The 25,981-nt window shown below is 43.8% G+C and overlaps 1 protein-coding gene across 5 annotated transcripts; it reads left to right on the top strand.

Moving 5' to 3' along the window:
• Nucleotides 1-301: 301 nt before the first annotated feature.
• Nucleotides 302-25,908, top strand: CCDC9 (coiled-coil domain containing 9). 5 transcript variants are annotated; one of them, XM_072124909.1, is made up of 16 exons: nt 302-458; nt 766-814; nt 1,518-1,622; nt 2,274-2,417; nt 2,599-3,006; nt 3,112-3,195; nt 3,422-3,592; nt 3,674-3,855; nt 3,960-4,012; nt 4,589-4,709; nt 5,736-5,850; nt 7,885-8,392; nt 14,097-14,252; nt 15,732-15,840; nt 15,883-16,147; nt 20,669-25,908. In XM_072124909.1, exons 2-16 carry the CDS (start codon nt 812-814, stop codon nt 20,696-20,698), a joined length of 2,454 nt encoding a protein of 817 aa, XP_071981010.1. In that variant the 5' UTR covers nt 302-458; nt 766-811; the 3' UTR covers nt 20,699-25,908. The 5 variants fall into 5 exon arrangements, with proteins under 5 accessions (XP_071981010.1, XP_071981008.1, XP_071981009.1 ...); XM_072124907.1 differs by having other exon boundaries at nt 15,732-16,147; XM_072124908.1 differs by having other exon boundaries at nt 15,732-16,147; nt 20,672-25,908.
• Nucleotides 25,909-25,981: the final 73 nt, after the last annotated feature.

Below are 25,981 nucleotides of genomic sequence, written 5' to 3' on the forward strand. Positions count from 1 at the left end.
ACACCAGACTTATCCCATGGATTATATGGTGGAGTTTCATGTTATTGTAATCTAGTACAGACCCTTTAAACCAGAAGACTGCAAGCTATAACCCCTTGTCGCTGAATTGTGAAACTACAACTCCCAGCATGCCCCGTCGGTCTACTGTAAGCTGAGGCATGCTGGGAGTTGTAGTTTCTAAATCAGCAGTGGCGCCAGTAACTTCACTCCTCTGCTTTAAACCATTTACCCCCCAAACCGCGGCCCCCCTTTTCTCATGTAGCAGCCTCACTTCATAAAAGCAGCGAAACAACTACAAACTCACAAAAAAAACCCCGTGCCCACAACAAATATGGCCGCCGTTGCGTAACGGCGGTGACGGCCGATGAAACCCCGCCTATGGACGGGTTTCCGTAGGGGGCGTGGTTGAAAGAGGAACACGCATGTTATAGCAGCCGGAAGGCAGAGCGGGGCAGCAGGTGAGCGGGGATAAACCCTGTAATCTCCCGGTATCGGGAGCGTTATACGTAGCTGTAGTGTAATGAGAGCGGTGCACGGCAGGGGGCAGGTTTTGTGTCGCAGTGTGTGAGCTGGGACCATCTCATACACTTACCGGAATGTTTGTCATAAGGAACTTTCCGACCCCCTTTATTTCTGTTCTTGGCCTGATACATCTAGTATATTGTCTGGAGCGGATACAACTGTAGCGAATCTTCAGCTGTGAGCAGTGTAAGAGCTTGTGTACAGATTGTAATTGTGTTGCGTGTTTTTTTTTTTGTTTTGCAGATAGAAGACACAACTAAGATCTTGCCCGAAATCTCTGCTCAGAATAATGGTAAAGTCTTACCCTCTCTGGGGTTCATGTGTGTGTTTAAAGGGGTCATCACACCTTAATGGGAGTGTACCAGCAGATTTAACCCTGTGAAGCATGCACTTATGTTCCAGCATTGTAGTTTCTGGGGGTCTGCTGTGTGCTTAGCTTTTTGCAGACAGTGTTGGGTATTGTCCCTTGAGATCTGTATAACCATACCTTTTTGTGTGTGTTATTATTAGTAGCTGCAGGACTGTGAAGAATGCATTTATATTTCTGGGTTGTAACCTCTGCAAATATGTCCTCACACTTCTGTGCTCTGTGCACGGGTTGCACCACAGTTCCACCTCTGCTGTAAATGGTTCCTGGTTGGACACTACAGCAGGGAGGAAAGGGACTATGCAACAGTTCGATGCACAGAGCACAGCAGTGTGAGGAAGTGTTCTATTGCCCTATAATAGGGAAGTTTTAGATGATTTTAGCCTACAAATCTACAGACACTTGCTGGGATTGCCCAAGACAAATCGATGTACCCCCTATTACAATGATCTCTGTAGGGAATATAGCAGAGGTGAGGTACTGAGGCGCCCCTGGCATCTGGGTACAGAGAGGAATTTGGATTGGATGCACCCAAGGGAGACTGTATTATCCAGAGGCCTATCGTTGTATTATACCATGTGTGTAGTCCAGGGATGTAAAAATGATGGGAGTGATTGTGTCGTCATAGGCGTCAGTATTAGACGTGAAATCCAAAGAAGAGAAAGATGCGGAGCTGGACAGGAAGATTGAAGCTCTGAGGAAGAAGAACGAGGCCCTGGTCAGGAGGCACCAGGTGAGTGCACACTCAGTGTAATGTCCCTGGGCAGGGGGTGCACCTCTCCACCCTGTGGATGTGATTAGGATTCTGCTTGTGAGTGAGGTCTTGGCTGTCATATAATCTATTCTTTGAGGAAGCAGGCGGATAGTGATCACTGCCCTGTGCCATGTGTCACCATCCAGTGTGTCCTCAGCATCCGCTAGGTGATGCCCGTGTGGGGGTTATAGGCACAAAGTCTGTACTTATATAGGATCGGTTCTGTTTATCAAATTGGATTATGGATCACATCTTATCGCTGACATAATGCCCATAGTAATGTAAGACTGGTTATGCTGCCAACTCTGATCTCTGCAAACAAAGTTTTTAGGACATGACTATATTAAAGGGGTTGTCCTGTGACTACAACATACACAGGATAAGGTCAAATTTGCTCATCGGTGGGGGTCTCCTGTTCTATCCCCCATTGTACGCTAAAAGAATGGAGAAGCTGATCACACATGCACAGTGCTGCTCCATTCGCTGCGCATGAGCATCAGGGGCTAACTCTATACATCTGGGGTACAACTGAGACCCCCACTGATCTGTCCACAGAGGACAACCCCTTTAATCAGATCTCTATCAGCGTATCCAGATACCCTCCTTATGTCTCCATCTCTCCACTCTCAGATGATTGAGGAGGACCGCAAGAGGGCAGAGCTAGAAGGAATCGCTGTGACCACACCAAGGAAAGGCAAACACTTGGACGGAGAACCGGACAAAGCTCGGAAAGAGAAGGAGAACTTCTCTATCACTCTGGATGTCTCTGCTGGGGTGAGAGTCCTTCTCTATACATGTGGTAGTGGGGGCAGGGGTGTCTAGAAGAAGCTAAGCCGTGTTACCATACAAGGATGTGTTGTGCTACTATGATACGCTGTCCATAGGATAGAACAACCCCCCCCCCCCCAACTATTCTCTCTTCCTTCTCCCACAATCCTTTCCTTTGTCATTTCAGAAGAAGAGAGTGATAAATGAAGGGAAATCGCCCAAATCCTTGCAGACTTCTCCACACTCTGAAACCTCTCCGAGAAGTCCCACTCATAGGACCGGCAGCCGTACAGGACATTTCTCAGGTGGACGAAGCCCCCAGGGGGATAGACATGGAGAACAGTTTAAGGATGAAGGTGATTGCAGCCACCCGTCCGAAAGGGCAACAAGAGGACGGAGGAGTCAAGTCCCTGACATGCCAAGAAGAAGTCCAAGGATTCCTAATGAGGATTCTCCAGGAGAGCGATGGTCGGCATCCCCCAGGGGAGCAGAGAGAGGTGGAAGAGGTCCAGGCAGGGGAGGTGGCATTGGTGCCCGGGGCGGTGGTCATGGAGCAATGGTGGATGCAGGTGCAGGACCTGATAGAAAAGTAAAGGTATTGGAACGGAGCTCCTCAATGGTCTATTGGGTGAATGGATATAACATAAGTGGGGTATTGTGCAGGACCGCGGCAAAATCCTTGTGACCTTTGCACTTTCAGGAATGGGAAGAGAGGCGGAAGCAGAATATTGAGAAGATGAATGAAGAGATGGAGAAGATTGCAGAATATGAAAGGAGCCAAAGGGTGAGCATTGGCCTGTCTCCCTTCTATTAAATTGATGTTACTTTGGGGAACCCCGATAACTATATTTGGTATGAAAAGCTGGGAATGTAAAGTGATGTTTGGCTTCAGTAACAGTTTACAATCTGCTGGTGGTTAGCCTTTCCTTTATTGCATGGCTGTGTTAAAGGAGTTGTACCTACTCCCACCTATACCCTGCAGTATAACTGTTTGCTTATCTGTTCTCTAGGATGGAGTAAGGGAGAAAAATCCAATCCGCAACTTCCTTGATGATCCCAGGAGGACAGGCCCCATCTTAGAAGTTGACCGGAAGGAGGGCAGCCGCAGACACATTAGAAATTGGGGCGGCCCTGATTTTGAGAAGGTTAAAACTGGCATGGATCGGGAGAAGGAGAGTCAAGTAAGTAGATTGGGCACTATCCTTTGTGTCAGTCACTGCCGAGCCTCTGCTACCCAATACTTAGTGACCTTTAATACACAGGGGAGGAGACCTGGAGGAAAGAATCAGATGGATATGACCATGTCTATGACCGGCAAAGAACGGGCAGAATATGTACGGTGGAAACAGGAGCGAGAACAGATCGATCAGGAGAGGCTGGCACGGCACAAAAAGCCCACTGGGCAGTGGAGGCGGGAGTGGGATGCAGAGAAAACTGATTCTATGTATGTACCCCATGAGATTTATGTCGCTGTATATCCCGTCTTCTAAACTGTAATGTGGTTAGCCCATGATTTTCCAGGGTTTACAGCTCTGTTCTTCTCGACAGGTTTAAGGAGGGAGTTACACCCCACGTAGAGGAGGAACCATTCGGCAGAAGAGGTGAATGTGCATTTTTTGCTACTTTCTACTGTAACCTAGTCTCTTAGAGGGGTGGTCCAACCCGTATGTATGGGTTCAATAGAGCATTGTTTGAAATTAAGTAAAATAAACTTCCTTGACCCCTCCGATCCAAACGCAGTGGTGCCCAAGCTCTTGTGTGCCTGTTGTGAGGTGACAGGTCACTTTTGCAGCACATCACTTGCATTAGAAGTGACCTCTGCACCATTGGCACATCACTGACTGAGCGAGTGACCTGCCATGTGTCTATAGACCACACTTAGGGCAGTTATCAGCTGCATCAGTGACCTGGTCCTGATAAGGCACATCCTCTCATAACGAAAGCTATAGGATCTGATGCATGGAGTCAGGTAAGTTTCATGTAAGAGTTATTCTGACACTACCTACTCTTAGCAGCAGCATAGGTCTTCTATTGTAAGCAACAGTGTTTTTTGTTCACCGATGGCAAGCGGAAGTGTTGACAATGACTAGGATTACTATGGAATATATTGGAAAGTTGCATCATTTATAAATGAAGTCTACTCCCATCTAATGTTTTTTCTTGTCTCCCTATGACAGACCAAGGAAAACGAGGGGCTCCCAAACCTCCCACTATGGCCGAATTCCTTCCAGAAAGCTTTAAAAGACCAACACAGAGGAGGACTCCCAAGAGGGGAAGGGCTGGGAATAAACCATACAGGTGGGTTTTTCTTGGATCTATGGGAATGAAAATATCCCCCCTTCAGACTCTTTAAATTGGATAGAACTTTTATTCGTACTGCTATAGGTGTTTAGCGCTTCTGGCTTATGGAGTTTTTAGTTACTGATGAATATTATGGGGTTACTCGTGTGTCCTGCCTACTTGGCTTGATGGATGATGAGCATTGGCAGTACCATACATGTGTTTTCTTAAAGGGACACTGTCCAGATTTTACCCCATTAAATTACCAGTCCCCTCATCCTCTACCATTCCCCTCAAATAGGGGATGAAATGTTCTTTCTAGAATTCTCTTTTATGTGAAATCTCTGCCAAAAAAAATCTCAAGTCATGTGAAAATGAGACGAGTCCAGTTCAGAGGCTGCAGGGCAAGGCTCACCTCAGACGGCCCTATGTTTGAGTGTATTGTATCATGTTTGGCTTCTTGTTAATATAAAGTTAATAATATAGTTAATATTGATAAAGATCCAGTTCCTTGCTGTATCTCGGGTTCCGTTGATCACAGAACCACAGCCATAAGGTTCTTCTCTATAATCTGACACCAGCAGCCTGCTTCTAGCTGCCCTAGAACTACAGACAGAGGTGTTTGACATGAAACTCTGCAGAATCCTAACTTGACTCTTCTTTGCTCATTGTTGCAATGCTTTGGAGAAATGTGTGCCCTACCTGAGGGGGCTGGTAGTTTAATGGGGGAAAAATCTGGTGGCAGGTTCCCTTAAGTAATATCATGGCTACAATACTGGTGGATTGGAGATCTCCTCCTTGTTTCTCAGCATATCATCCACTCTGCCATATCACATGAGCCAGTGATTCCTGCAGAATTTGTGAGCCCCTCTGTCTCATTCTAGTGCATTTGGATCGGATCTATTCATTGGACATGGAATCCACTATTGAATGTGACTATGGACTGTTCTCGCTTAAGGGGAATCAATAGACAATGGATCTGGACTAGTTCTAAAATGTTTTTGCTTTTGGGAGCGTATATCATGGTTTCATCTTGTCTTGTAGCATGCATGACAGCCGGTGGGAAGAGGATGAGGACCACTATGATGAAGAGGATGAGGGGAATCTGAAGGACAGATCTCTACCAGTAGAGGAGAAGGAGACCTGTGTAGAGAAAGAGGTAAGATTTGAATAAAAAAAAAAAAGATATGAATAATAAAAAAAATCATATGCTAAGGTTATGTGTAAAATATAGGACGGGGACATTCAGAAAAGTAGGGCGCATGTTTAAAAGTTGCATATATACCAAATGCATATAAAATGGTTATAAGTGATGTTCATAAATTAAATCTTTAGAGAACAGATTAATAAGAAAAGCATACAATCTAAAACCCATGTGACAGAAAGTAATAAATATTAGGGAGTGAAATGTTCAAGTGGATGTTATGAATGTAACTTTACAGGAGCAGAAAATAGGTAAAAAAGGAGGGGATGGCAGCTCAGAATGCTGATGTGGTGGAAGTAAAGAGAGGGGTTAAATAATACTTACAGAAGTACAAGAGCAGCAGAGCCTGTGGTCCGTGATTTATAAAGGGAAGGAAGATCTGAGAACAAGTCTGCGCCTGCACCGTGCCGCTAAAACCAGCGATGTGCAGCGTATCCATGTGATTGAATGGAAGGCGTGCGCTTGTTCACGGAGAGGGTGAACAGATGTTGTCAGGAGATGGTAAAACAAGAAGAGGCGGCATTATAAAACAGCAGCTCATTATTACCATAGGATATACTTGCAGTCCCCCTACTTAAGAACACCCGATTTACAGACGACCCTTAGTTACAAACGGACCTCTGAATGTTGGTAACTTACTGTACTTTAGCCCTTGGCTACAATGATCAGCTGTAACAGTTATCACTGGTGTCTGTAATGAGGCTTTATTAATTCTGGTTCTTGGGACAATCCAATTGTCACAAACTGAAAAAATTTTGTTGGGGGTTATAATTATAAAGTATACAGTTCCTATTTGCATTCAAATTCATCTTGAGAACAAACCTTCAGAACCTGGGGACTGCCTGTAAATAAAATTGGCCAAAATGTATTGTAAAAATGATAAAAATAAAGTAAGGGGATGGTAGGAATGCCACTTGTACAAAATGAAATGCTGGAGGAATGTAGATTGGTAAATGTTTCGGAGAAATCCCGGTGTGAGTTATCATTATAAATGTCCACAAGGGATGATAAACCCGTGAGGTCATTAGTAGAACAATGTTACTTCCTCTTGGGGCCAAATAATTTTATCAATATTCAATCATAATAATAGTTTGGGATTAAAAGCAGTTTTATTATTTAAGAATTTCACTAAAAAGGAGGTTACTGGGAACGGATATTCCTTAAAGGGAACCTACCACCACGAATCTCCCTATAAAGGTAGATCGGGTGGTAGGTGGATGTAAGGGACGTGAGGAGAGCTCTTTTTAGAGCTAATCCTCACGTCCCCGCTAACTTTTGGGAAACTTTATTGACCGAATATGTAAATTTAGTTATGCGGCTACTGAGGCGTGGAGTAGCCGGCACGAGGCTACACAGCGCGGCTACTCCACGCCCCGGTAGCCACATTACTCCTCCTACCCTGTTGTGTGCGGCGCGCAGCTCCTCGTAGCTGCGCGCCCTCGTCTGACAAGCCGGCTACTGTGCATGCGCAGTAGCTCCGGCCTCGGAGCTGGGATTGCTCAGCCGGCGTTCTGCGCATGCCATCATATCGGACGAGGGCGCGCAGCTACGAGGAGGACACAACAGGGTAGGAGGAGTAATGTGGCTACCGGGGCGTGGAGTAGCCGCGCTGTGTAGCCTCGTGCCGGCTACTCCACGCCTCAGTAGCCGCATAACTAAATTTACATATTCGGTCAATAAAGTTTCCCAAAAGTTAGCGGGGACGTGAGGATTAGCTCTAAAAAGAGCTCTCCTCACGTCCCTTACATCCACCTACCACCCGATCTACCTTTATAGGTAGATTCGTGGTGGTAGGTTCTCTTTAACCCTTTTTCATGTTGTTCAAACCATTATGTGTAAAGAATGGACACTTTTTATATATCCAAAAAATATATATTCCCATTTTCTGAGTCTCTGAAATCTGTAGACGCAGGAATTTGTGTGTTACCTTCCACACAATGTGATTGGGCACAGGGTTTACTTGTCTCGCCACGATTTTTCTCATTACAGGATGTTAAGAAGGTGGAGCAGTCGCCAAACCAGACACCGGAGGTCTCCTCAAAGGTGGCGGACAAAAAAGAGATGAGCAAAACTGTAGAAGATGATGATGGAGGGGATGATGGAGAATGGACAGACGCCAGCGGTGATGAAGAGGAAGATGACTATGATGAAGGCGAGGAGGAGGAGGAAGAAGAAGATTCTTTGGAAGCCGAGGAAGAGCCTAGGGAAGAATCTTCTCAAGCCAGTTCTCCTCCTAAAGATCAAAGGCCACCAAAACAAGTGGAGACCCCAAAGCTGACGATTCCTCCACCAAGTGTGAACAGTGACGAGAAAGTGGTGGAGTCCAAACCCACCAGCCCCTTCTCCCCCGAAGGCCATCGTCCCGTAACAGACTGGGGAGAGGAGATGGAGTTGCTGTCTCCTCCGGGAAGTAGCAACGAGGACAGTCCTCCTCAGGTGCCCGGGGTGCGCGACTATAAGGAAGAGGCAAAATCTCAAGAGAACTTCTCTGCTTCAGGTCAGTAAATATTAAAGGACTGGCTGTTCTGTGCTACTTTGTATTGCTGGGATGTTCTGCTAACGGGGTGATCCAGCGCTGCAGATATTTCCACCAAGGTGTCGGTCATGCCCCAGTGAATAAAGCATGGCAGTGCTGCAGCTATCGTGTACCTCGCAACCGAGGCTGGGAGCTGCAGAGCTAGATTGCCGGTGGAATATATTCTCATTTGGGGCCTAATTAAAAACAAAATGATATGTGGCTGAGCAATAATACCATGCACAGCCATATTCCCCCCCCCCTCTGTGCTTTAGCTTCACAGACTGTTACACAGTCTCCCCTTCTGCTCCCTCAGCACTTCCCCCTCACACTGCCTGATGTCCGCAGCAGTGGTCTCTTCACTGTGTTCAACACCTCGAAGTATTGTGTGCCCCTGTACTATCATTGTGAGATCAGTGCTGCCCCCTGCTGGAGGAAGTCCTGCATGATGGTCAGGGTTTTCGGTTATAGTATATATGTGTGTATATATTACGGTTTTTGTTTTGCATGGTGACTATGTAATGGACTGAAGTTTCTGTTCTCCCCCCAAAACCCGCAGGCTATGACAGGCGACCGCACAAACTCAGCTTTTAACCCTTCGGCTTCCGGCAGCGCTTGTGGTTTGGATGGTGAATGGTTGGACATGTGCGATTGATCTGCATGGATTGTACCCAGAATAAAAAGCTTCCCGGTCATGCATGTCATCGGGCACAGATCCGCGTTACCGACGTCCAGGGCTTTGGCGCCATCACCTGTCTGTGAATTCTCCTTATTCCGTGTTGCTGCTATTTTTATTTCTGATATCATGTACCCCCCTCCCCCCCCCTACCTACATGAACTGTTTATTGGGTGAGGGGGATGTATATGGTCCTGCTTATTTATAGATGCTATAATCATGGCTGAAACGTGTTGATTATGTGCAGGTAAGGGGAACCCATCCCAAATATTTGTTAACTTATCCTTTTCTTGACTAATGGCCCTTAAAGGGATTGGCCACTTTACCTCGTTTTTTATAATGTGTGGGGGCAGAATATTAGGTAATTTACCAGTATACATCTAGTAATAGTTCTGCTCCACTTTCTTGATATATAAAGTGACACGTCCTGTCTTTTACCTCATCGGCCAGACATTCCTGTCCATAAAATGGCCGCAGATGGAGGGTCATGTGACCTCTAACTGTCCATGAGCAATCGCCCTGCCACGACCTTATGATGGCATTCATGAATATAAGATTATGGTCCTGACAGGGCGATTGCTCATGGACGGTTAGAGATCACATGACCCTCCCTCCAACTATTACTAGATGTATATTGGTAAATTACCGAATATCCTGGGCGCTGCACTTACACACACATTACAGAAAAATTGAGGTAGTGTCCAACCCCTTTTAACTTGTGATGCCTGTAAATTTGTATCACTTGGTTTGTTTTAGATGGATGGAGGGATAAGAATCAATATTTTAAAAGCTGCACTAATCCACTCTCTGCCTACATTACGGATCCCTTTTTATCGATCATTACATTTCCCAAACCTATTTGCCTAAATGTAATATTTCTGAGGGAGAAATGGTCATATAATATATTACAGTATTAAATCAAATGAAACTGATCAGGAATCGATCATGGACTTTTCTGGTCTAGTTTGTTCATGAAATCTTATCATTGTACGAAATCGTGAATATGACGTAGTTTCTACGTATTTTTATCATGTGACGGGGACATCTACTGGCAAGAACCTGATATTACAGGAGACCCTAAAACTAGAGGACTGTTCTATTACACCAGTATTCAATCCTACGGAATAATGGATGTTCAGTTTTTCTCTGTAAAATTTTGATATTTTTTTTCTTTGTACATTTTTATTATTATTATATTAAAGGAGAACTCCATCTAGTGACTTTTCTAATCCTGGTGACTGTATGATTTAGAGTTCTCATTTATGTAATACCCGGTGCTACTGTTATGAATTCGTGTATTCAGAGACGTGACGTTAAGTTGTCTTTTTTTTTAATTTGATTTTATTTCTTGGAAATTTTTCTGAATTTTTAGTTTTTATTACGCATTATTTCTTTGTATGGAGGGCGATGTAAAAATCAAGATATAAGTAATTTTTTTTTCTAATTGTAAGATATTTGTTTTGAGTTTCTGGAAAACTTTCATGAAATTAAATACTCTGTTTTTGGATAATTGTTCAGTATTTTTTTTTAATGGCAAGATTACAGGAGAGGGAATATTTCAGAGACTTGCTTACACTTGGGGTAAAAAAAAATCTGAAATTGGATATCCTCTCAGCAGCTAAGTTATCCCCCAGAGTGTTACACTTTCCAGAGAATAGTTGCATCTTTACTCATTCCGGGCTCAGGAATCCTAGTTTTCTAAGTTGAATCGTAAGACTAAAATAAAAAAACTGCATATCACAGTAGCCCCACCTGCTCTATAACATGCTGCCTGCAAATAGGACACTATGTACAATAGGCTCAGCTCCTCCTGCTCTATAACATGCTGCCTGCAAATAGGACACTATGTACAACCTGCTCAGCTCCTCCTGCTCTATAACATGCTGCCTGCAAATAGGAAACTATGTACAACCTGCTCAGCTCCTCCTGCTCTATAACATGCTGCCTGAAAATTGCCTCAATATGGCTGCTGTTTACATCACTGCTTGGTCTGCTCTCATGAACCTCCCTTTTCTTTTTCTTCTTTTTTTTTTTTTTAAAGCTACCCACGTTAAGGGCAGGGGTGAGCACTCCTCACCCCTCTCTACAGAAAGCCGTGCAGAAACTGCACAGTATGGTGGGAAATATGCCCATTCAAATGGATGGCTGTATTGCCCATTAAAGTAAATGTAATGTTACAGGGCAGGTAGCACACGGGCTTATTCAAACCTTTGTCTGCCAGGAGCCTTGTGTGATTGGTGGTGGTCCTACAGCAGGACCCACAACTAGTCATTGGAACTGAGGTAACCTTTCCAATAATAATAATAAGTCGCTCTAGTCAGTAGGGAGTGCTGGAAGTGATCAGCATGGACAACAAATGAGCGTGCCAGAGATACCTGAGCGCTGTGTTCCCATACATGGAGTGTCAGGATTTATACTGGGCCTTCCACTCCATCAATTTGTGAGCACAAGCCCCTCTGATTAGAAACCGTACCACATGAACTGGGCTTAAACCAGTTTGATTCTGAAATCTTTAATAATCACCTGGAGGGCGGAGGTAGGTTAGTGTGGTTTTTTTTTTTTTTTTTTTTTTTTTTTGTGTGTGTGTGTTTGAAGTCTCGGACAACCTCTATAACAGAGGGAGTCCTGATTACCCCGCCCACACACAGTGATTGACAGTGAGAGTCCTGATTACCCTGCCCACACATGATAGACAACCTGTGTACACATGCTGATACAGGGAGAGTTGTCAATCCACAGTATCACCCATGGGGTGCAGTATATTGTTATGATGCTATTACTGTTAAAGGGGACCTGTAGTTAGACACTTGGTGGCACATCTCCTTTAAAGGAAACCTACCACTTCAGATAGGGCTTATAAGCAGCACATGCCGTGCACCAGCTCAGGGTGAGCTGGTGCCGGCGCTTATCTTTGTTATGTTTTTAATCTGTTTTTAAAGCATTTAATCACTTTATTAATGTTTATATAGGAAGTAGCTTCCCCGCACCATGCACGCTACCGTGCGTGCGCCTGAATAGGAAGTGGTAGCGCGCATGGTGCGCCAAGCGTGGACCTCGGTGTGGGGAAGCTGGTAAGGATATAAACATTAATAAAGTTTTAAAACACTTTAAAACAGTCTAAAAACATAGCGACGATAAGCGCCGGCACCAGCTCACCCTGAGCTGGTGCACGGCATGTCCTATCCCAAGTGGTAGGTTTCCTTTAAGGTTGTTTATAATGAAGTACAGAACCCCCGTAAGAATACTTAATGTTTACATTTATTTTTTTATGATAAAGGCAGAGGCCTTGCCCTATGTGTATATGCTTTCAGTCATGAGCCCCATGAGTCCAAACATGGAATGCACCTACTCTATGGGGGCCCAGAATGTAGTTCTTAAGCTCCACCGACTTCCACAAAATTGCGTCCTAACGCTAAATTTACCCCACGCGTTCTTCACCCAGCCAATCCACTGCCAACACCCACGAGTTACTTATACAAAGAAGGCCGTAGGCACCTCAACCATACAGACAATGCATACAGATGATTCATACAGAACATGCACTCACTATATATATACTACTGAATAAATACTGGAGTATAAGCCGAGACCCATAATTTTACCACCAAAAACTATTGACTTGAGTATAAGCTGAGGGTGGGAAATGCATTGGTCACAGCCCCCCAGTATACAGTCTGCCCCCCTCCCCAGCACTTAAAAAAAAAAAAAAACTTATATACTCACCCTCCGATGTCGTCGCGTTTCGTCTTTTTTCTTCCCCGCGGCTCTTCTTCTTTCTTCTGTCATGGACGCGGCCATGTTTTCTTTCAGCAGGCACATATTATAACGCGGCCGCTGCTGACGTCATAGTATGCGACAGCCAGGAAGAAAACATGGCCGCGTCCAGGAGAGAAGACAGAAGAAAAAGAAGAAGAGCCGCGAAGAAGAAAGAAGAAAACGCCGACATCAGGGACATCGGAGGGTGAGTTTTTTTGTTTTTTTTTTGAAGTGGGTTAAGACTAGTGTATAAGCCGAGGGGACGTTTTTCAGCACATTTTTTGTGCTGAAAAACTCGGCGTATATACGGTATGTTAAAATGACCTGGAAACGTGACCTCTGGAAACTCAGATTGTTTAAGGCTACAAGCAGAGGCTTATTAAAGTTAACACTTTAATATATATGTAAAAAAATATAATACACTCAAAAACTTACTTGTCAGATTACAAGTTTAAAACAATAGACATACAATACATAAAAACAGTCATGGGGGGGAAAAAATAAACAAAATGACCCTTACTATTAGCGAGTGGCAAATTGGCTGGAGAGAATTGGACCAGTCTCCTAATGAATAGTCCTTAGAACTCAACAAAGTCATGTGTATCTAATTTAAACCCAGTGGGTTTTTGACCCCAACCCTGGCTGTGGTGTCACCGTGAGGGGGAGTTTCTCATATCCCCCCTCCCTTCAGAGGTACTGGCTGAGTCTGGGGTTCTATTAAAACCCCATAACTTTTGATTGGAAGGTGGCACTACCATGGCATTACTTCCAATCACCAGGGTACCTTGCCCCCTTTCCAAACTTGGGGTGTCTAGGTCTAACATTAGGGGTGTTCTGCAATTGGCTGGGTTCCCCTGCAGCTAGGCTTTTGATACCCGGGCCATGTGTGTATCTAGATTCTATAACTCTCATCTAATTATGTATTATGCCCCCAGTTATGGACAGCTATGATTTTTCTTTGTGTTTCTGAAGGGAAAGTAAAACAGTCTGCTATTCTTTTGATCTTTGTCCCCAGAGATGTGAATTTTTTCACTTAGAGAAACTTCCTCCTAATCTTTGGTCATCAATGGGGTGTTGACTACATCTAGCCTTACTGCTGTTGTATACGTAATTAGCATTTGTTCTAGCTAATGGAGCCTCATAACTCAGTCAGTAATCAAATTGACAAGACAAAATAAAGAAAATGTACAATTGGTGCAATATTATCACACTTTATACCAAAAATCGTTATTAACAATAATAATTAATGTATAGGCTGTGTCCAGAACCAAAACCCATCCTTGGATCCGGTGAAGAATTTAATCCCCATTCTAGAATCTACATGTGCGCCAACCACTGAAATAAAGACACACACGGAGCAATCTTCACCAGAGCGGCTTCCAGGAGGAAATCTGGAGAATATCGATCACGGTAATTTATACTGAAGTGCTAACGTGTAACCGTGTCAGGGTAAGATGTCAGGGAGAGTATGGATTATATATATATACCGTATTTTTCGGACTAGAAGGCGCACCATCAATAAATGCCTGCTAAAACGTCTAGGTTCATATATAAGGCGCACCTGATTATAAGGATGAATGACCAGCAGGTGGCAGACCTGTGCACAGTTCATGGCAGCTGTTGTCTGTAAGTACAGTTCATATATAAGGCGTATATATATATCCATATTATATATAATATGGATCTATAACATGGTGCCAAGAGATCTATTGGAGACTAGAAACCTCCATATGCCTCTTATGTTTTCAGAATTGTCAGCATTTAATTACTACCAAAAATTCTAGGCAATCTTTGCAAATTTTGCTATACCCTCTAGTGGTAGCTGCAGGTAGTCCCTATAACAATTTTACAGCAAGCAGGAAAGCAGTACAGCAAGTGCCCCCTCCAGCACAAGGCCACATAGCAGTTGTAGTTCTTGCCCTGTAGTTGCACCTTCTAGTTATTAAATACATGGAAGATAATATTGTCTATTGTCACGGCGAAGACGGCGCTGCCCTGTCACGTGACTTGGGGTGCGACTGTACGGGTTAATTTAGTCCACTCAAACTTGTGCTCACCTTTCACTCAGGACACAAATTGAGCATAAATCACACCTCATACAGCTCCAGCACCAGAACCGCTGCCACCACTTATTGCATTTACACGGGTACCAATAAGTATCCGACTCTGCATTCACTCTTGCCTCTCTAGCAATCACCCTGTCACACCACTAGACATGCACATTCAGCTCTCTAGCAGTCACCTTGTCACACCACTAGACATGCACACTCAGCTCTCTAGCAGTCACCTTGTCACACCACTAGAAATGCACACACAGCTAACCACACTTTACAAGGCTATGACTTCGCAGAGCATACAGGAACCAAAATTAAAGTAAAAGCTTTAATTACAAAAGGCGTTCAATGCGTCCAAAAAGCTGTTTGCAGCAAATTAAAGAAATTCCTGATTCCTTGTAAGTGGGAGAAATATGGGACCCCCCGGCTTCAATTTTATTACCCTGGAAAAAAGTGTTTCAGTTCATTGAACACATTTGCAGCACGAATGGAGTGATTGAAAGCTGTTCTTATACCTGTGAATGCAGCTATGTCCTCTGTGTTAGTGCTGCTGCTAGTGGCTGCTGGGAATGCCTGATCAGTGAGGGTGTTGGGAGTCTGATATCCACAGATGTGATATTGATGTCCTGCCCTAAAACATAGGTCATTAATGTCTATGAACCGGAAAACCCTGTATAAGCCATCTATTTCTATGACTGTCTCAGTAGACAGGAATAGTGGCTATCATTGATTATAATTGGGCCTCATTCATAGTGAGTAACTAAATCCAGGGTTTGGTGCACATTGTAGCTACTCTGGTAATATATTGTACTTTATTTACTACATTTATTTGCAGAAGAATCATCTCCAACAACAGGGGAGAATTCTGCAGTTAAAGAAGAGAGTTCCCCATCCTATCCGCCTGGAGCAGTAACCTCTCTGTCCACCCCTGCTGAAGGAGGGACCTCCCCTGCTGAAAAAGGGACCTCCTCTGCTGAAGAAGGTACCTCCCCTGCTGAAGAAGGAACCTCCCCTGCTGAAGAAGGAACCTCCCCTGCTGAAGAAAGAACATCCCCTGCTGAAGAAGAAACTGCCCCTGCTGATAAAGAGACCTCCTTAGCTCTCATGAAAGAGACTGTACAAGCTGAAGATACAACATTGCAAACATCAGGGCTTTCAGACAAGGTTGACCACACCACACAGGAGACCTCAACAACCGCAGAACTGCTAGAAGGAGCCACCAAATCTGTGCACATTGCTGACTTTGAAACGGTTTGTTATAGAAAGACGTCTGTCTGAGCGCTCATCTCCTCTCCTGCATCTGTCGCTTGTGTGGCATGTCACCATTCTTGCGGAATTAACCCATTATCTGCTTTCTTTTTCCATGCATAGTCTAGTGCTGACTGATTACGCCTGTTGGTACTGATAGCAATCTGTATGCTACCTGTCATAAGTAGTGGGGACTATAAGAGGCAAAAGAAGGGAATACAATTGTGGCTTAGAAAAGTGATAGTAAGTAACTGGACATTTGTTGCCAGAAAATAAGGTCTGTATATAGATGACACCAATGACCCCTCATCCCAAGAAAACTCTCCATAGAACTCAGTGGCCCACATTTACCAAAACTAGTGCAGTCTGTACTATGTGCAGTTTGCCTGTGGAGTGTGAAGGGGGCGGCAGATTCATCAAAACTGGCGCACGTTCTTCATTAAAGGGGTTATCCGAATTTAGGAATAATTGAGGGCCAGGCTGGGACGGGCTATTTAAAAATAATAAATGTGTACTTACCTCCTCCGGCGCTGCTGATGTCTCGCACCGCGGTCTGTCTCACCTGTGCGCCGGTTTGTTTACAAGGCTCCCTTCCGACGCCATCTCCCAGCACTTACAATGCTGAGAGATAGGGACGGATGGGAGTGGTCGGCCACCTTGACGGCCGTAAGCTCCCTGTGCACGGCTTCTGTGCCCTGTGAAACAGTCAGGGGTACGGATCAGACAGACCTCAGCGGCACCAGAGGAGGTAAGTACACATTTATTATTTTTAAATAGCCTGACCCAGCCTGGCCCTAAGTAGCTTTAAACCCGGATAACCCTTCTGGCACCCCCTGCACTGCTCGGGAAGTGTGCACCAATTTTTTTTTTAATGTACTTTGTTCATGCTGCAGAATTGTGGAGCATGTCAGAAATAAATGTGGTGCACGGTCCGACTTAATGCCAACATACCCCTTGACGGACACAGTGCAAGCAGATTACTTTATAAATACACGTGCAAGCAGAATACACGTCCTTTTCAGTGCAAAGTCAGACTGGCACAAACGCTTCAATAATTGTGGCCCAGTGAGTCAATGCCAGACTATTGCTGTCTATGGCCGGGGGCTGCTGAAAAGCAAATCACTAAATGCTGTTTTCAAATCTCAGGCAAGATGGCCGTCCCCATAATCATGGACAGAAAATAAAAAAATCAGGAAGTATCTCTCTCTTCTTTTAAGAGGGCTGGATGAAGGATTGTAAACCAAGCACACTGACATACTGGTGTGGGTCCCCTCTGGCAGAAGATGCTCTTCTTGTAGCTTTGTATGCCTTTGTTTTTAAGAAAAAGAGGTTTTACTAATTATGCAGATGAGCCTTCGGGGATCCAAGCTCCATTGGCATCAATGGAGCCTGGAGCCCCTGAGGCTCATTTCATATTTTGTGAAACCTTTTTATTGTAAAAATAAGGTCCTAAGAAGCTAAAAGAAAAGCAGAACCTGCCAGAGGGGGCACACACCAGTATGTCAGTCTACTTGGTTTACAATCCTTCATCCTGGTGGTAGATTTTCTTTAGAGGGGATGTCCAGTGGAGAGTGTTTTTTTTTTAAACTTGTTCCCCTTGGGTTAAATCTAGAATAGAATCAGAACTCATCTGCCCTACGCTGGATGTGTAGGCCGGGTACTGTGTACCAGTCCCCACCACTGTCCCTTAGTATTATTTTGTATACTATTAGTACTATAGTATATATAGCCCTTACCCAGGGTAATACTTAGTGATTCCTTAGTGGGATCTATATATTTCTACTTCTTAAAATTGTTTTCATGTAAAACGTAATATGGAAATCCTCATTTTTTAAAATAAATTATTGATCCATCATTGGAAAGATTGTTGAGTGACACCAACCTTACATGAGATTATATATAACAGGATGGTGTAAAATCTATAATTGATAACCACCTTACCAGCCTCCCTTGTCACTGGAGTCCATTGCCGGTCTTTAGCTTGGCGGCCAGGGATGATGTTTTGATTTGGGACCACTCAGGTCCCACTCAGGGGCAGAGTAAGACTTCTGTGGGCCCTGGGATGTATGAATATTATAGCCCTTACAAGTCTGGAATCACTTCCTACATATGGTACTACAATTGGTTTCTTGTATAATGAAAGATCCTGAGGTTCCAGGACCTTCAAAGGTCTTTAAATGTCTCTTGTGTACATGTGTATTGTGAGCAGAAACAGATCTATGAGGATTTCATAGGTGAAGGTCCTTCTCAGTATAAAATTTGGTGGGTGGTATTGGTGTCCATGGATCCCCTACAAGGCATCATATGTCCATGGTGAAACAATTTTATTAAAAGCCAGGAGCCCTTTACTCAGGACCTGTCACCAAGTACAAATTGCAACCTACCTTATTTGCTTTTGTCTGTGATCCTGGTCAATTTATTGTTAAATTCTTAAAAATCTCACTACTTGGTCCAAATATATGGCCCCTAGAAGGTTGTAATAAGCTCATACTAGACACGGAGGTGGTAACACCAGATAATATAAATGTTACCGCCCCCTTGGCTATTATGAACTACTTCACATAAACTTCCAGGGGCCTTGTCTTTTAAAGGGATGGACACATTTTAAAAATGCACCTAAATGATCAGTACATGTCCTATCTATTTCCCGTATACAGAGCGGTACAGTGCCGCACATGTGCAGCACCGTATCACTCCGTGCGGTCATTGCCTTCTATGGGGGACTTATGTCTTAGGCTGCAAGCTTGCGGCCTAACATACGTCCCCCATACGGTTGTGTGAATGCGGCCTACCAATGACTTGTCCAAGTAAGGCTCTGTTCACATTTATTAGAACTATTGCAGTCACAATTCTTGTCATTAAACAGTCAGAAGCCTCAGACACAGTGTAAGTCATCAGGATTACACGTCAGTTGCCATGTACATCCCTTTTAAGTAAATCTACCATCACAATCCATCCTGATAAACCATGGGCACTTACTCATAGATCCAGGTACCGGGACTGTGAGAATCTCCTTATATTTGTTATCCATGTCCTCCTTCTTTCCAAATGCGATTTTTATACTTATGCAAACGAGTTAAAAGTGCTCTGGGGGGCCATTACAAGAGCCCTACCGTTCTGTAGATTCACAGGCTGTTACAGTGTGCATGAGCATTTCCGCCTCCCACTGTGTAAAATTACATCCGGCAAATGGAGGGGGGAAGTACAGAGGGAAAAGAGGGCAGAGGCAGACAGTGTAATATCCTGTTAAAGGACACCTATCACCAGGATGAAGGACTGTATGCAAATGAGCCTGAGGGGCTCCAGGATCCATTAACACCTATGGAGCCTGGAGCCTCTCAGGCTCACTTGCATACAGTCGTTCATCCTGGTGGTAGATGCCCTTTAAGCTACAGCACAGAGGGGTACTTTTAACACCCCCAGAGCACTTCAAGGTGCCTGGATCTATGAGTAACTGTCCCGGTTTATCATGATGGATTTGAGGGTAGATTACCATTAACATCAATAGACCAGCGTGAACATTGTCTAATGTCCCTGCAGTGGGGACTCTTCTGACTCACATTGCCTAGCTATGATAGATTGTCCCAGGCCGGTAGATGGCCATCTGTTGCAGCATTTCAGTGGTTACCGGTGGTCAGGAAGTCATATTTCCACATTCCACATTGTTCATGTATTTTTCTTGTTTCTTAAAAGCTGCACAGAGTGAGAAGAAATTAATAATACATATCCGGAGCCGCAGTCTTCTCTCCTTCATTGTCCATTAAGCGAGTCTCCTTGGTAATGCTGCGATCATCTTATGATCGGGTGATTTACCGCATTGTTGGGGGAGGTGGATATGTTTGCCAGACATCAACAAAAACCTTCAACACGGTTCTTATTAAAAACTTCATAAAAAATATTTTAATAGTGAGACAAGATATGACAGTGACCATTGGAGTTTCTATCAAGGATGGAAGGAGATGCCAGCTGTCAGCCACCAATCACATTGGTCGTATAATGAACTCTACAAGCGGCTTAGCGATTGGTTGTGATGGCTCTTAATGTGCAAACCACATCCTGGAGATACAAAGAGCTATGCCCCTTCCCAAATATGATGTCCTGGTTTACGGAAAGGGGTTTTGGTCAAGCCTTGTTACGCACTGGCTTTCCCGACTCCTCACATCAGCCGTCGGCTAGGGCGATGGTGACCATCGATGGTGACCCAACAGTCTGATGGACTTCTTCCATGTTGTGGAAGATGCTTAGGTGTGTGACCTTCATAACCAGCCATGGATGGAGATGGACCTCCAGCGGATTAGATATTCTGTAACCCTGATGCCTTTCCTTGATTTATGTGTTTACCGCTATGCTGATCATATGGCTTTTTGGCTTTTGGTGACTGCATGGACACCATCTTCATGCATGCTCCTCTATACTCCAATGCATGTTCTACTGTGTTGAGGCTTCCAGATCATTGTATACAATGCCAAGACTTGGTTGACCACCATCAACATTATCATCCTGTCTCTGTTCTTCCTCCTCTAGCAGAAGGCCGAGGTTCCACCATCTTCCTGACCACGTTACATGTCAAGATCCTTAAGTGGACATTTCTCAGGCATCTCTCCTGGGCTACTGCATCCATCCTCAGAAAACTCAGATTCCCTATGTTCCAGTCCACTACAGTATTTATTGCTTCAGATCACGTGTGGGGGGTTCATGAGGCCGATGATATTGCTTGCTTGGGTTTTTGGGTAATTTCACTTGAATGATGACAGTGGGTGTCTTTTTCTTCCTCACAGCAATCGTGGCTCCTGTTGGGCACCATTATGTCCATGCACTACAAGGGACATACTCAATATTATGTATGTCATATATGAAGTTTGAGACAACCCCGTAGTTGCATTTAAGGACACTTCATCTTTATTGTTTGAGACAATTCTGCTCTGGATCAGTAATAAGTATTTTAAGGTTCTTTATTACATTAGCAAGGCCATAGCTTTGCACTCAGCCTACTGACACAGGTAAAAATATATGGGGGGAGATTTACCAGAAGTGTCTGAAAGTAGAACTATTCTAGTTTCTCGTGGCAACCAATCAGGGCTCAGCTTTCATTTTCCTACAGCTGATAAATATTCCTTTATACTCGAACATGAAAGGGCCACGACTGGAGTAGCTCAAAGCTTGGACTTATAAGGGGATTTCCAGTTCAATAACATTGGGGCAGATTTATCAATCTGTCTAATAGTAAGAATATTCTTAGTTGCCCATGGCAATTACAGCTCAGCTTTCATTTTACCAGTGCTCATGAATATTTTAAAGGGGAGCTGCGATTGCTTGCCATGGGCAACTAAGAACATTCTTACTTTTAGACAGGTTGATAAATCTGTCTCATTGGGGCTCATTTACTTACCCGGTCCATTCGCGATCCTGCGGCGCGTTGTCCAACGTTGATTCGGAGCTTGCTGGGATTCACTAAGGTCATCGCCCGATATCCACTAGTTGTCGCTGCTGCGCTAAAGTCTGCCGGAGTTCCCCTGCTTTTTCCCGGTGTATGTGAGTGCTATTCCTGCGACACAATTTTAAAAAAAAATTCTGCGGGTTTTCCGAATCCGTCGGGTTTTCCGACTGCCACGCATCCGTCGCGTGAAAGCCGCCGCCGATGCGCCACAATCCGATCGTGTGCGGCAAAATCTCGTGGCAATTCGGCGCAAATCAGAAATATTTGGGAAACCTCACGAAAATGCGCGATTCGGACCCTTAGTAAATGAGCCCCATTATGTTGTGTGATTTTCAGTGTTTGTTTTTTTTAGCTTGAAATCCCCCTTGCGTCAGGGTCCACCGAGTAACACTGTGACATTTTAAGTTCCACTGTAGTGTTTTGTTGAAAGGGGTTGTGCCATGCTGAAAACTTACCCAAAGTTTCTAAACTTTGGGATCCTGGACAAAGGGGTTGCTTTTGAGCCCTGTCTGAATAAAGTATGAGGGTCATTGGAGTGCTGCTGCTTTATTGTAGGAAGGCCAAAGAGAAGACCAACACGCAACTAGAGATCTCAGGAAGACCCATGGAGATAAATGGAGCGACATTCATTCATCTTCCAGACTCCTGCATCATTCAGACAGGGGTACAAGACGAGACCCCCCGCTTTTGTGATCAATGGGGATCCCAGTTTTCAGACCTCCACCTACGAGCGAACCTGCTGTCTCCTATCTGCAGCACTTGGCACAGCCCCTTTAACTGTGGACAGTCCCTTTAATAGTCTGCACTTGATTGCTGCTTTTCTGGGATGATTTATTCTTCATGTTTATTTAGTTTTTTCGCTTCCAGAAGGGGGAGAATGATGACAGAGTGTGTATCTCTCATCATGGCCGGCGCTATCCATCATCTCTTTTTATAACCTGTGAGTGAACATGATGCAGCGTCCTCACTTACAGTAATATATAGACATCTAGACATGATGGTATAGAAGTAACGCTCAGTATTTATTGTATTCATAATTTATTATGTTTGCGCCTTGTTAGAACAAATCACCTTTGACACGAGGTTTCTCCAGGGACAGTCATGGACATGATAGAAGCCACTACTGGTCTACACTGAAAACCATGGGACACAAAAAAACCCAGTAACCATGGAAAGCAATAGAATTTGTATTTAACCCTCATAGGGGATATATATATATATGTGGTGGTAATTACAGACATATGGCGCATGCGCACAGTGAATAGTGAAGCTGAGGTTAGTACACCTTAACTTCATTGTGCATGCGCCCAATGTTAGGAGCATGCACATTGAAGTATTTAATATCCAGAGAATGCACAATGGAGTATGTACTGTTCAAAGTATGCACAAAGTGAAGCACGTAATGACCAGAGCATGCACAATGAAGCATGTACTTTTCAATGCATGCACAGTAAAATGTGTACTGTTCAGAGCATGCACAATGAAGTGTGTACTGTTCAACGCATGCACAATGAAGCGTGTACTGTTCAGAACATGCACAATGAAGCGTGTACTGTTCAACGCATGCACAATGAAGCGTGTAATATTCAGTGCATGCACAATGAAGCGTGTAATATTCAGTGCATGCACAATGAAGCGTGTACTGTTCAGAGCATGCACAATGAAGCGTGTACTGTTCAGAGCATGCACAATGAAGTATGTACTGTTCAATGCATGCACAATAAGGCGTGTACTGTTCAGAACATGCACAATGAAGCATGTACTGTTCAATGCATGCACAATGAAGCGTGTACTGTTCAACGCATGCACAATGAAGCGTGTAATATTCAGTGCATGCACAATGAAGCATGCACTGTTCAACGCATGCACAATGAAGCGTGTACTGTTCAGAACATGCACAATAAAGTGTGTACTGACATCGGCTTCACTGTATGCAGTGTGCATGCGCCAACTGCCCGCTGGCTTTACCACCCAAAATCTCGGGAACACGACACAGGTAAGGTAAAAAAAAAGGTCTGGGAACGCAAACTGTAGCTGCATAGTGCTAAAACAAATCTACCTACATGGATAATAGTTGTGGAAAATACTTCTTTCACCATTTATCTGGCTGCTTCCTGACAGCTCGGGAGCTTTGTTATTATGGACAGGATATATATTAAGCTCTGGTTAGAGCCTGTTCCCTTGAAGTCTGGAGAGGGGAGGGGGCTGCTGGGGGAGAAGGTGGGAAAGTTTTAACAGTGGGAACTTTTAAGTGAAAAGCAGCTTGATAAATGGAGAAAGAAGCACATTCCTTTAATAAGATACAATTCAGAGTTAATTATCTTCATTTGGGATGGTCATTTATGAAAAGTTATAGCGGATAGTGGTTACATAAAGAGACTATGGGGCTCATTTACTAACGTTATTGCGCCAGTTTTCTGTCGGACTTTGCATGTTCTTTCATGTGCAAACTGCTTGCACAGGTATTTAAGATGTGTATGCGCCATTTGTGTCACAAACGACCCACATGACACAAATTTCTGCACTTAAGGGGACGTTCCGGTGCTCAGTCGGACCGCGCACCCTATTTAACATGCAAAGTCGGATAGAAGCGTGTCGCCACCCAATGCTAGAGGTGCACCAAAAAAAAGTGGACCAGTGCAGGGAGCGGCAGAACGGATGCCACAATTCATGAATCTGGCGCCCCTTGCACACTACACAGGATACTGCACATAGTACAGACTGCACTGTTCTTAGTAAATGTGCCCCATAATTTTGAGTGACTGTTGATACATTATTCTGCTTATCCTGTACTGAATTTGGGGTACAGCCTTATAGCTTTTAGTGGGTATTCCAATTGTTTAAGATACAGAGTGTAAATCTCCAAAAATACTCCTGCTTGTTCAGTGTCTGTATAGATGTAATCACAATGACTACATTATCAATGGTTTTCTCGACACAAGAAAATGTTTCCTATCCCAGTGAATTGTAGGGCTGATTATATTATGATCCAAAGAGAACCCAAGAGAATAATACAGCCCCTAGGAGGTGTCCCTGTTGTGGACATGTAAAATCTTTGTGTGCATCACTGTGAAAATGTCAGTATGAAATATTTAAAATTGCAAAGCAAAATTGTGATTAGTACAAGATAAATCATGTATATATAAAGTCACTCAAAGTTTATGAAGTTTGTATCTATAGATAAAGGTGTTAAAGAGAACAAGTCACCACATTTTTGACAAATACAGCTAGTGGCAGGTTCCCATAGAGCCCTATTAACTAACGTACACCTTCTTTTAACTACAAATTGTTTCCCTCACATCCCCATAAAATCAACTTTGTCATCTTACCTGGCATGTAGTCAGATCTAGCAGGAGTTGTAGGGGGCGTATCCCGTTCGTACGAGTCAGGTGGCTCCTCCCTATACCCCATTCTCGCTCTTCAGCACTTCATGTGAGCAGGGTGAAGTCATTTAAGGTCCTTTACCTAGTAACATTTGCAAAATCTACCCCATGTATGTATCTAATCGCATGAAATCAAAGCATGTTTCCATGGACTTTTACTCCTCTCCATCCTTCATGGAGGCTGCTGTGATTTCATGTGATCAGATACATACACAGGGTAGATTTTGCAAATGTAGTGGGTAAAGGACCTTAGATGACAACACCCTGATCACATGACATGCACTGCTTATTAGTGAGGAGGTGTGGAAAGGATCCACTGACTCCCGCTAGATCTGTCATTAAACCAGGTAAGACAACAAAGTTGATTTTAGGTGGATTTGAGGGAAACAATTTTTATCTATTAGTTGATTTAGTTAATACTGCTCTATGGGAACCTGTCACTAGCTGTATTTGTGAAAAATGTGTTGACAAGTTCCCTTTAAAATTTATGTGGAGTGTATCATGAAAATTGTATCACTACATAATTAGGCAAAGATTTTTGGAATTTGGAAAACCTGGGAGCAGCTGTGATGGAAGCCATATTGATAACCATCCAGATTTTTTTTAAGTGTGATGATGGACTCCTCCGCCTGATGCAGATATAGCTGCGGTTATCTACCAGTGTCTGCTACAGCTACAGATATTTGGGATCCACACATCCCAGCTAATCATTTGCTCGTCCGTTCACATGAAATATTTGCACTGTGAGGTTTTATTCTTTGATATATGGAGATGTATTTATAGCCAGCGGATCTCACTGCACCCCCGCTCTGTATATAATGACCTTCTATACATAGATATCTCTTTCCTTCCATGCTGCATTATGTTGGGTTTGCACTTTTTATGTAGTTTATTTGCGTTAAATATTGTTATATTGCAATATAAGATGGGAAGCATCCACCAGACTGCTGTACCGTGTCATTTTTGTGGTGTTGGGGAACTGAGTGCATGCATAACTTTAAGGGGATCCATCACAAA

The sequence above is a fragment of the Engystomops pustulosus genome, chromosome 9 (assembly GCF_040894005.1).
Source record: "Engystomops pustulosus chromosome 9, aEngPut4.maternal, whole genome shotgun sequence".
Lineage (NCBI taxonomy): Eukaryota > Metazoa > Chordata > Amphibia > Anura > Leptodactylidae > Engystomops > Engystomops pustulosus.